A 12,767-nucleotide genomic window follows, 5' to 3' on the forward strand; every position below is an offset into this window, starting at 1 on the left:
TTTCGCTTGCACGGGACTCAAAATAAGCACTCGAAGAAATATCAAACTTTGATCACTTGTTGTACAAATAACTATTGATACATTTTTAACACCCCCCTGGCACTGATTAAAATAACCGAATTGGTTTCACATTAGGTACATCTCAAAACTTTTTTGTAGTAGAAGCGTTGCGAGACTTGCACCTTTTTAGGGTTCCGTAGCCAAATGGCAAAAAACGGAACCCTTATAGATTCGTCATGTCTGTCTGTCTGTCCGTCTGTCTGTCCGTCCGTATGTCACAGCCACTTTTCTCCGAAACTATAAGAACTATACTGTTGAAACTTGGTAAGTAGATGTATTCTGTGAACCGCATTAAGATTTTCACACAAAAATAGAAAAAAAACAATAAATTTTTGGGGTTCCCCATACTTCGAACTGAAACTCAAAAAAATTTTTTTCATCAAACCCATACGTGTGGGGTATCTATGGATAGGTCTTCAAAAATGATATTGAGGTTTCTAATATCATTTTTTTCTAAACTGAATAGTTTGTGCGAGAGACACTTCCAAAGTGGTAAAATGTGTGTCCCCCCCCCCCGTAACTTCTAAAATAAGAGAATGATAAAACTAAAAAAAATATATGCTGTACATTACCATGTAAACTTCCACCGAAAATTGGTTTTAACGAGATCTAGTAAGTAGTTTTTTTTTATACGTCATAAATCGCCTAAATACGGAACCCTTCATGGGCGAGTCCGACTCGCACTTGGCCGCTTTTTACATGTTAATGTTTTTGATGGGATTATATTGACACAATGGTTTGTTCCTGGTTCGTCGTATTCCTGTTTCGTCGGATTCCTGATTCGTTGTATTCTTGTTTCGTCGGAATCATATAAGTACATATAATTAAATATGTCGTGCAGTAAACCAGTATTTACTACCTAAATATGAAGATTTAATGTAATCACCAGTGATCGTACTTTTTCTAGCATTTTTAGCACATTTCGACGAATCAGGAATCCGACGCAACAGGAATACGACGAACCAGGGAACAAACCGACACAATACAGAGGGCCTACCGCGAACCACGTTCGACGTGTTGCCTCTCTGTCACACTTACGTACAAATTTACAAGCGCGACACAGAGGCAACACGTCGAACGTGGTTCGCGGAGTCCTTCTGTATACATACATGCACTATGGTCTAGATAATCTTTATAGGAAGTCGTAATCATGATGTCTTAATTCAGTTATGATTATTAAATAGTAAATGAAACAATTGTGTTTTTTTTTCACTTGGTGTATGTTTTCAACAATATTGTATAAAATTATACATTCTTAAAAGGTATAGGTACTACCCGTTCGCTTTAAGTTGGCAGTCGGCGACCGTTCCAAGCCGTTACCACAGAATACTCGCGGGAAAAAATGGAAGAAATTTGAACCTTATGTAATTTAATTTAAAGTTCTAATTTCTTTAATAAAATATCTCGAGTTATCAACTTCTTCCCGCCGTGTACCGAAATAATAGTACTAAGTACAGTACAGAAGACTCGCTCTCTAACAAAACTCGTCTGTTACGATCAGCACAGACATGGCCGCTAGGTGGCGACAGCGCCACGCGCGGCTTATGGCTTTGGCCAAAACTGGGGCCGAACGGGTGTACTTTTAGCTACCTGTAGCAAAGCGACGAAATCGCGGAGTGAGACACGTCTGCTGTTACATGATAACCTCCTCTCCTAAGGCCCAAGGTCCTACCCATAGTACTTATTAACTTTCTTATTCAGACCCAACTCCTACAACAATTGTGCAGTCATAGCGTACCACGGTCCTACCAGTAGGACTTAATAGAAAACCCATCATTTTGTTTTCAAATTTTGCGCTTATCGAAATTGGCGTGAACGAACTTCTGTTTTGTTTTGTCTGTGAGCCCTTTAACAAGTTCGTAAAAAAAAATCAAAGTCCTGTACAAGGTGCTGTATAAGTACAATAACATTAAAAAAAGTCTTAAGTACTTGGGTCTGAATGAGTATAAAACAATAGTACTACTGGTAGCACTATGGGCCGTACTGACTACATACTCAATTTTTCGTTGGGCCTTAGGAGGATAATGTCACAGGTACAATTATTACTGTCGAGTCAACAGAAAATCATTGTGTATTTTATTTTTTAACGCTTACTTCATGTAATAATTTTTGTGATTGTACTTAATGAAAGTAGTTGAACAGCTGTCTGTGGTGCGAGGAAGCGGAGCGGGAGGTAACTGCCAACTAGAAGCGAAACGGGGTAGTATTAGGTATCTATTCGTGTGAGCGCGAACTGTGTGCATTCATGTCAATTTTTACAGTTCGCGCGGGTAGTCAATTGGTCTACAATTTTCGTATGCACATGGTATTCACCGACTTTTTAAAATATTGTGCGGTCTGTTTGCCTACATCTGCGAATAAATTCAAAGGTGGACGTGGACCCCCAATCCACGTTGGGCTTGCGCCGGGGCGCTCCGGATTACAGCCCAAACCCTATCCTACCGGAAAGAACGCCTATTATGCCAATGTCACAGAATAAATTATAGATAGTACTAAGTACAGAAGACTCACTCTCTAACAAAACGCGTCTGTTACGATCAGCACAGATATGGCCGCTAGGTGGCGACAGCGCCACGCGCGGCTTATGGCTTTCCCCAAAATTGGGGCCGGAACGGATGTACTTTTAGCTACCTGTAGCAAAGCGACGAAATCGCGGAGTGAGCCACGCCTGCCAATGTTTACTAAACACAAAAACACTTTTGACGTTTTTCAGCTCAAAGAAAAATACTAAAGGCTAGGGGTCACAAAATCGTGCGTATTTTAGAAAACCGGTTTTTCGGTTTTTGTACAACAGCAAAACCGGGTTTCCGGTGATTTCGATTTTACATATAATTTGTAAAATAGCAAATATTTTTTAGGATCAATGCTTTATTATTCAGTCTTCCACGACATTTCTATTTACTCTATCTTTACAAAGACCATCAAATTCCATCATTAAAGTTTTTAACCTCATGGATGGTCAGCAATTCTGAAACGGAATGCCTGAGCAAAATATTACGTGACAACGGGGTTGGCATAATCATAAATTTATTTCATGGAATATGATATGTATAATTGCGTGCGGTTGCTTGTTTTCATAGAATATGGTATGTATGGTATGTGGAAGCGCTGGTGGCCTAGCGGTAAGAGCGTGCGACTTGCAATCCGGAGGTCGCGGGTTCGAACCCCGGCTCGTACCAATGAGTTTTTCGGAACGTATGTACGAAATATCATTTGATATTTACCAGTCGCTTTTCGGTGAAGGAAAACATCGTGAAGAAACCGGACTAATCCCAATACGGGCCTAGTTTACCCTCTGGGTTGGAAGGTCAGATGGCAGTCGCTTTCGTAAAACTAGTGCCCACGCCAATTACTGGGATTAGTTGCCAAGCGGACCCCAGGCTCCCATAAGCCGTGGCAAAATGCCGGGACAACGCGAGGAAGATGATGATGGTATGTATAATTTTGGTGTCGTTGTTTTTTGGTGTAGAACAGCATATTCTGCCATCACTGGCGTAGAAATATATAAATAGGTGATTGAATATATTAACTACATTACCTACACAGTACTCCTTCAGAAAACACACACCGCTGATAATACCCAAGTACCCAACTCGCTAAACGAGGTAAGTTACAAGGGATTTAATTTGATTGCGGCCACTACATCAGCTGAGGATATAAGAAATCGGATGTGGAAGGCTATCATGGACTGGACAGATAGGAACAACACTTTCTTAATAATTTCTAACAAAGGCAAAGGAACCTGAAGGAACAAAGAAGAAGAAAACTGTACATAGTAAATAAATATCGCGAGATTGTATTTTGTTAAAATTACTACAATCAACATTTTTAACTAGAGATCAACAAACGTTTACTAAAATGTTATTTAAACTACGTAGTACAGGAAATTAAGGGATATTTAGTGAAAATAGTAAGCAGTTTTTTATATAATACGTATACGAACTTCGTATAATGTATTGTGTTGTTCTAAATATAATAACAAACTCTGAAGGAATTGTTACTCATCAAAATAATTAAACTATGTTTATAAAACTGCAAAATCGGAAACCTCGAATAAGCCGGTTTTATCAAAGTCAAAACCCGGTTTTGGCAATTGGCTGAAAACCCGGTTTTTCCGGTTTTTTCGATTTCGGTGAAACCGGGTTTGTGACCCCTACTAAAGGCCGAATCACACCGCATTCCTATATACTTACTTACGTAGGTAGCCTACTTTTTAAACAACACAAACTTCGCGAATGCCATATTTTTAAAACTTAACAATTAAAATAAACTATAATAATAAAACAATAAAATTCATATTACCTACCTACTTATTAGGGATCGTCGTAATAACGTAATACAACGCGACTACGCGGTTTAAGTCGAGCGCAATTGTCAAAGCAAGACGCCTACCTAGGTAAACGAGTTCAGTAAAAGTAACTATGTTTGATCGCGCGTTCGCACGAGTCAAATTTGCGCGAAGTTGCGAATCGCGTAGTCGCGTTGTTTAGGATGACAGTGTAAACAATTTTTCATTTCTCATACTCTGAAAGAGGGTCATTGTTGTCCTAAAAGGTGTGCAGAAAATGATACGTTTCTGCACTAGAGCATTTTTCGTTCCAAGTACGATTTTACGTTTTTTTTTAATAGATATAGATAAGCAACTGAAATTTGGGTTTAAATAGATTTGTTATACAATTTCCATTCTGATATTTAACTTCCAGTTCCATAAATAACGATACTTTTGACTAAAGTCCGTCAACCAAATCTTGTCAGTAGTAAAAGGCGGCAAATTTGAAAAATCGCGGGTTAGCAACACTGTGTTCAAATAATTCCAAAACGCGTGTCATCTGTGTTTTATCTGTGGAATGTGGATCGTGAATGACAGCCGTCACCTTATTTGTTTTCATTTGGTTTTCATTCTGAATCGTTTCTGTTTCAAGAGATATTTCTGCTGTCACCATTAAATACTAATACATTAAATAAGAATAAGCGAAGCTAAGGGGCCTACAATGTACAATCATGCTCGTTGGCGTTGATGGTAAACATTACTAAAAATTGAGGTTATGACAAGTATTGGAAGAATTCTTTCGAACTTTTAAGATTATGTTCAGTTTTTTGTTTTAGGGTTAAAAGGCATAAATAAAATTAAAACGTATGCCTAAATCTATCCAACAAGACCATAAATTGTGTCCTGGAAACCGTCCATAGGCCCACATGTCTAATATTTTCAGCAGTTGTGACTATTTACAAAGGTAAACCTTTTAAACAGTATTAAGAGCCTTGATTATATCGCCGTTCTTTCGCAATATCTACCTAATCCATACATGTTTGTTGCAGGATTAAATCTTGCCCAATATAAGGCGTTCGTAGTAGGTAGTATCTTTTCAGACAATACCTATGGCGGTTTATGTACGTGTACAACGCAACCAAGTCGAAAAGTGACCCTTATCTTATTTACCTTTAAATTAAATAAACACCCAAATATCAGTTGTTTCATTTTTAATATGTATATTGTACAATATATACCAATCAAAAAAATTATACAGGTATGTCATATTCATTCAGAACAGTACACTAATTTACATTAACAAGTGGCATATTATATTGTAAATAACAAATATATGCACTATCTAATTATCTGCATTTTGATATGATTTTATTTTTGTAAACTTAGAAGACATAGATAGGGAACAAAGAGAATATAAGCAGTTGTTTTTGATATCTTCAAATTTGTTCATCATTTTGATTAACATTGTTTTAACATCGCTTTTAAATTGTCCGTCCATGTTTCAATTTTTTTCAATAAACCGCGAGTGACAATTTGAATTGACGTACAAAGGGCGCGCTCAGCAGAAAAAAAAATCTGTTGGTTCGATGTACATTGCTGCTTTTCTTAGCGCAATACTGCTCTTTGAGTGTTGCCCTACTTTAGTTTGCTTTACATTGCTACTGACAAGATTTGGTTGACGGACTATAAATTATTAATTGAAAGTAACCTCAAGATTTACTATAAAATTTTATCCTTAGTCATGTTTTTAAAAATACACATGTATTTTACTTTCCTCGTATTCGAAATGAAAAGTAGAGTGTTTAACTCGGGTGAAAGGCATCATTTCAGCCTCGGACTATTGGCGCTCTCACTGCGTTCGAGCACCAAACTACCTCGGCAGAAATGAGTGCCGTGCATCCCTTGGTTAACAATCTACTATACCTACTTCATCCCTTATAGGGCGTTGAGCGTTCATTATCTACTTGGGTCGTGGAGAGTTTAAGTGCAGAGGGTCGAGGGAAGAGGAGTCCAATAATCGGCAGATTCTGAGACGTAAATAATGGAAGCCCCTAAAAAATATTTTCAAAACATCCCACTAACCCGGGATTAAGCGGTTAAACCGTTAACCCAGTGTCAAACTGTACTAGTAACTCCTGGCCCCTATTTCACCATGGTGACAGGTGCGACAATAGGCTACATGACTAATTTTTTTTTACGGTATCAATATCAATCGATCGGGTTTGTTTTTAGGATCAAATGTCTATATGGGACCCATTGCATTAAAGTAACACAAAAGTCAGAAATTGTAGTCAAAGGCCGACAGTCGCACTTCACTCGCGAAACGCCCTATACAAAACGGCCAAGGGCCGTGACGTCATCGCCCATCTTGTAGTATGGACAAAACAAGAAAATTGCGTTTTTATCGGTGAAATATTGCGTTTATGTATATAGTTGCTATACAATATTTTATTGCATGAAATGTAAGGAATCGAATGGTACCCTTACTTTTATCGTTTTTGAAAGTTAAAAAAAAACTTAAATTTTGAAACTTTCAGGTCCTGTATTTTTGTAATTTTTCAATATTTTATTTTAATATCCACATTATTGTGATAAATTGCTCGTTTGCTATCTATTTTACTAGATTTTGTTATAAAATTCAACATGTGTCATCATCCCTATTGTCGACATCACTGTTACTGACGTCACAGGCCTCCATAGACTACGGTAACCGCTTACCATCGGACGGGCGGTGTGCTTGTTTGCCACCAACTTATTAATTAAAAAAACTCCATTATATCGCCAATAAAGAAGTAGGTACTTATTTTGCGAAGCTAATGATAATTGTCACAAGAAACACGACAATTGTCACCAAATTCCGACACAGAGCTCACTTCCTGTCAAGAATTACCGAAAGTTCTATGGTCCTTGGTTCTATCAAATCGTGTGACAATTGTAATCATCATCATCATAAACTTCGAAAGAGAAATACCTGTTTTTTGCCGATATAATAAAGTTTTTTTAAATAATACAATGATGGTGGCAAACAGGAATACGGCCCGCCCGATGGTAAGCGGTAACCGTAGTCCATGAATGCCTGTGACGTCAGCAACAGTGGCATTTGTCGAATTGTCGCACCTGTCGCCGTGGTGAAATAGGGGCCAGGTTTAACCGGTTAACCCCGGGTTAGTGAAATGGTGCAAGTGGCGCTTTAGTGAGTTCACAATCACTACATATAACATAGTATAAAACAAAGTCGCTTCCCGCTGTCTGTTTGTCCCTATGTATGCTTAGATTAGATCTTTAAAACTACGCAACGGATTATGATGCGGTTTTTTTTAAATAGATAGAGTGATTCAAGAGGAAGGTGTATGTATAATTTGTTAACCCGTGCGATGCCGGGGCGGGTCGCTAGTTATATTTATATATAATACACAGGTGCTCTTTTGTGTTGGCCGGTTGTACGCAATATGTACCTACCCGCAAATGGAATGATTATTATTTTTAGGGTTCCGTAGCCAAATGGCAAAAAACGGAACCCTTATAGATTCGTCATGTCTGTCTGTCTGTCTGTCTGTCCGTCTGTCTGTCCGTCCGTATGTCACAGCCACTTTTCTCCGAAACTATAAGAACTATACTGTTGAAACTTGGTAAGTAGATGTATTCTGTGAACCGCATTAAGATTTTCACACAAAAATAGAAAAAAAACAATAATTTTTTGGGGTTCCCCATACTTCGAACTGAAACTCAAAAATTTTTTTTTCATCAAACCCATACGTGTGGGCTATCTATGGATAGGTCTTCAAAAATGATATTGAGGTTTCTAATATCATTTTTTTCTAAACTGAATAGTTTGCGCGAGAGACACTTCCAAAGTGGTAAAATGTGTGTCCCCCCCCTGTAACTTCTAAAATAAGAGAATGATAAAACTAAAAAAAATATACGATGTACATTACCATGTAAACTTCCACCGAAAATTGGTTTGAACGAGATCTAGTAAGTAGTTTTTTTTTAATACGTTATAAATCGCCTAAATACGGAACCCTTCATGGGCGAGTCCGACTCGCACTTGGCCGCTTTTTTAAACTCAATGTTGTCTATGCGACTTTAGATATTAAATTATTGTATATCTGAAGTTGTAGGTAAAAAGGTTGATATTGTATGGATGTAAATAACGGAAAATTAATGTGGTTTTTAAATTCGAAAGCGTGCATGTGTAAGAAAATGTTTGTATGGGGTATGGCGGACAGACGACGAACCGCCGGTCGCTTTACAAATTCCCGGTAAAAATCAGTTTAGGTAAGTACGTGTAAAGTCGTATCATTTTTTAACCTTTTGGACGCCAATGACCGATATATACGCAAATACGCACCGCAGGTCCAACGCCAAAGACGTATTAATCGGTCATAGATTACAAAGCAACATAGACCTAGGTGCATATGCACAAAGTTCAATTTTCAGTTTTGACACTTCGGTGACGTGGCGTCTGAGAGACAGCTTTTGTGTCTGACACGGCGTCGAAAAGGTTAATCCGAACGGGTAAATGTATTTGCTACAGAAGTCTAGAATTACAAGAAAAATATTAAAAACGCATTCACGTCACGACAGTTCGCCTTAGGCATACCGAACTCTCTCTGCCTCAGGTCTTTGCACTTACCATTTCCTTGTACCTAATTTAAAGAAAGCACATTTACTGCACTGATAACTACTGGGAAAAAAATCCCACCTTTTATCAGTGGTAACTACTGAGCAAAATAATTCGATTTGGTGGCAAATTCTGGAAATATTTTTTCCCAGCAGTAAAGGGAAAGAATATTTCCAGAAGAAGTGGGGAAGTGGTAAAAGGCGTGGAAAAAATCCCGATATTTACCACTGGTAACAACTTGGTGGTAACTAGGGGGTATAACCCGATTGACCTTACCTTAACTTACTCATGAGTTACATTAGTTTATTTACACTGTAATGCAGTCAAAATGATAAATTCATAATGGTTTAAATCATAATCCGTAAAACATGATAAATTAAATACTTAATAATTATATTACTTAAAGGTGTTCAATTCGGATTTCTCACTGTACTTTGTTCCAAAAAGTACCTGTTTTTAAATTTCTTGCATCTGCATGCTCTAGCTTTTCCTCAGCATTTTTTATATCTTGTTGAATAGCTTCTATCAAGTCTTCCAAAGAGTTGAAGTTCTTTTCGCCTCTCAAGTAATCAACTATACATATTTTGAGATTTGAACCATAAAAGTCGGTGTCAAATTTGTGCATTACATGCGTTTCCTGAAAATAAAGGGAAATATAATTTACTTTAGTTCGACAAACTGATATTTGCAGTTGGTGACCTATCTAACTATCTATCATGTATTGGAAGTGAGAACAAGAACAATGGAAAAATTACGATGTCATTTATCTCTAGCCGCCCATACGACACCTTGCCAAGCAAAATTAAATTTTATTTTGTCAATACAAAGTTCAAATTAGAATGGAACAGGAGACCTTTTTATAGGTCTCTGGGGGCTAGAGGTTATTATGAACTTCACTGGTGTTACATTAGGTACATTATATAGTAATATAAAACCTGATGTGCGTGAATCCTTATCTAATTCTGAAGAGTATATATTTGTTAATTATTCAATGATTATCTAGTAACATAACAATAGGTATGTCCATGGCACAATTATTATCTCGGAACATGCCATTGCCATCAATTGTAATTAAGATAACAATCAAGACTTGAATCTTGTGTTCCAAAATGCTTTGTCTTTGAAAGGAATTGTGTAATCAGCAGAAATTAGAAAGCAAACATTTATCAAAGGATAAGTTCATAAGTGTGTCATTTGACATTAAAGTAATAGACAAATACCATACTAATATAACTTATATAACATTTGTGACGTTCTATGGAATGTCACATTTAGAGAATAAAGCTCTGCATGCATATTATGTAAATGGAATGAATTAGAAATTAAACCCATTATTAAGTACCTCTGAGGGCCTACCACCAAAATCATAAATCATTATCTGCCTCTCTAACACTCTTGCCTACTCGAGCAACAGAGAGGTAAATAACGTTTTTCGATTATTAAATGTTGGCAGTAGGCTGTCTGTTATCTTGTCAACCACTTAAAAGTTATGTATGTGTATTTAAGTAAACATAACTATCATAAAATTCAAGGCAAATTATTACTATTATTAGTCGTCAATTATTAAATTGACAAACATCTTTAAGTTGCCACAAAATCTTATTCATGTGCTTTTCTAAAATTGGATAATCCAAATACTTACAATTGACATCTCTTTGTTGTTATAAAAGGGACACCAGCCAATATTGGCAACCATTTTATGCACAGGGCCAGAGTCAATCTGCGCCCACCCATAGTAAACACCAGGCTCTGTTCCTTCTGGTAGAGATTTTACTACTTCCAAGGAAAAGTTTGCTGAAATATAAAAATATATTAGGGTTATTAACATTATTAAAACAATTAACGTCATATTGAACACTCCATTAGAGAAAATAACCAATAATGATTTAGTATGAGAATTAATTGAAACTTGTATGTCATACAATTTTACAAGTAGTGGAGGTGAATAGGAAACATTAATTTATATAACTAGCCTGGTTTGGTAGTTATGTAGACACTTATGAAACTTTTAATAAATAGGTATTATTTATCACAAAATTTATGATAAATGGTTAATTACTTTAACAATTGACATCAAAGTTAGAATATAATATTATGTTGGATTTTATTAAGTTACAATTATAGAGAAAACCAAAAATGTATCAATTGACACTTACCTGTTGGGCATCCCAAGTCTTTAGATCCTCTTCCAAATCCTTTGATAACTTCGCCTTCAATGAACAGTGGCAATTGTGACGTCATTCTTCTTCCCGTACTTATTTTAATGACTGAATTTAGAAAGCGGGGTAAATACATTAGTTGAAGATACCTTGAAGTGGTATTATTTAGTACACACTAAAATAATAGTCTTTAAATTATATTAAACATGAGGGAATATATTAGCTGTACCAGTTCTTTGACCTCTAAAACGTATACACGTGTACTAAATATTCTGAAAAGTTATTTGTCAATTTCGTTCTGGTTCAAAATTTACTGCACTCGCGAACACAACACTTCGGATGAACGATGTGTATTGTGTGTGTATTAAACTGCTACGTGACAGTTCACAGAGACGGGACTTCCATACTAGCGACTTGAATCAGTTTTTGCAGTCGTGTATGTTTGGTTCTCCAATCATTACCAACATTTACGACAAAGAACTGTCAAAGAACAATAGTACCAACATAACAGACATAAATAGTGTAGCAACCTGCACGCTTGCGTATTTTATCGATATCGATAAAATGAGGATGATTGAAACATAGGCTCCTGTCAACAAATTTCGTACTCAGGTTAGGATCGAGTCCACATTTAAGTCGTACGTTAAGGCACAATACACAGCCCAGTACACAATGGGCCATAGCCGGCCACTCTAAGGGACGCATTTATGCGTTAGAGGGATCAAGTGATATTGCTATCTCATTGTACCGCATGGCTGCGTCCCATGGAGTGGCCGGCGATGGCCCATTGTGTACTGGGGCCTTTATATATAGTGTTCTTTGAGTGGACTAATACATGGTTGGACTTAAATGTGGACCACAAATAATTTGGAGGATGGAGCAACATGACACATGTTTTTTTTATTAAAAGCTTTTTTTTTCGAAATGGTCTCCGCATACAAATTTTAATGCATGTAACTTTTCTTCCCAGGTCTTCGTTCCCAATTAATTTGACCCACTGATTGCACCTGAAAACATACAGAAAACATCTAAATGTGTTGTATAATTACAGTTTGCAAGCAAAATGTAGCGTGAAAGGGAGATTCTATATAGGAAATTATGTTACTAGGTATAATGGCAAAAGGAAAATTTCCTGCAAGGAAGATATGCATCTGGAAAAAAAATTGGAGAATTAGTTATAGTCATATCGCATGCAAGATAGAATTAGTCCAAGAAAAGTCTGCAGCGATTTTGATACCTAGCCCACGCAGTGCATGTGTTATTTTAAACGTCAAACGTCTTTGAAATTATGACGTATAAATAACACTTGCACCGCGTGAACTATCAAAATCGCTGCAGACTTTTCTTGGCCAAACTCTATCAGGAAATTTCACTCATATTACTACTTATATTATTTACATTGATAAACAAATAAAGCTGCAGTTATCGATACTTGTAGTACATCCCTAGTTGACAATGAAAATGGATATGAGATATTTAATTTTGACCAAGTATAACTAGGTGGCCTAGCCAAGGTTACAATCGCTATCGCTTCGACAACGAAACGCTTTGTGTGTCTCTATCACTCTTCCATATTAGTGCGACAGGGACAGTTGCGTTTCGATCGCTACGGAGCGTTAGCGATTGGTACTTTGGCTACGCGGCTAGCACTGAT

At 36.9% G+C, this 12,767-nt stretch overlaps 1 protein-coding gene across 1 annotated transcript; it reads right to left on the bottom strand.

Annotated features, from left to right (window-relative positions):
- Positions 1–9,328: 9,328 nt before the first annotated feature.
- Positions 9,329–11,441, bottom strand: LOC134652847 (putative riboflavin kinase). Its single transcript, XM_063508046.1, has 3 exons — positions 11,111–11,441; positions 10,597–10,748; positions 9,329–9,591 (listed from the first exon to the last, which is right to left on the bottom strand). The coding sequence occupies exons 1-3, from the start codon at positions 11,247–11,249 to the stop codon at positions 9,379–9,381; spliced, it is 504 nt and encodes a 167-aa protein (XP_063364116.1). The 5' UTR covers positions 11,250–11,441; the 3' UTR covers positions 9,329–9,378.
- Between the last annotated feature and the right edge of the window lie 1,326 nt (positions 11,442–12,767).

Source organism: Cydia amplana, chromosome 1, assembly GCF_948474715.1.
Source record: "Cydia amplana chromosome 1, ilCydAmpl1.1, whole genome shotgun sequence".
NCBI lineage: Eukaryota > Metazoa > Arthropoda > Insecta > Lepidoptera > Tortricidae > Cydia > Cydia amplana.

Coding starts and splice junctions, on each gene's coding strand:
- LOC134652847 (XM_063508046.1), bottom strand. CDS start 11,249: ATGTATTTACCCCGCTTTCTAAATTCAGTCATTAAAATAAGTACGGGA. Junction 10,749..11,110: donor AGACTTGGGATGCCCAACAG/GTAAGTGTCAAT, acceptor TTTATATTTCAG/CAAACTTTTCCTTGGAAGTA. Junction 9,592..10,596: donor ACAACAAAGAGATGTCAATT/GTAAGTATTTGG, acceptor CTTTATTTTCAG/GAAACGCATGTAATGCACAA.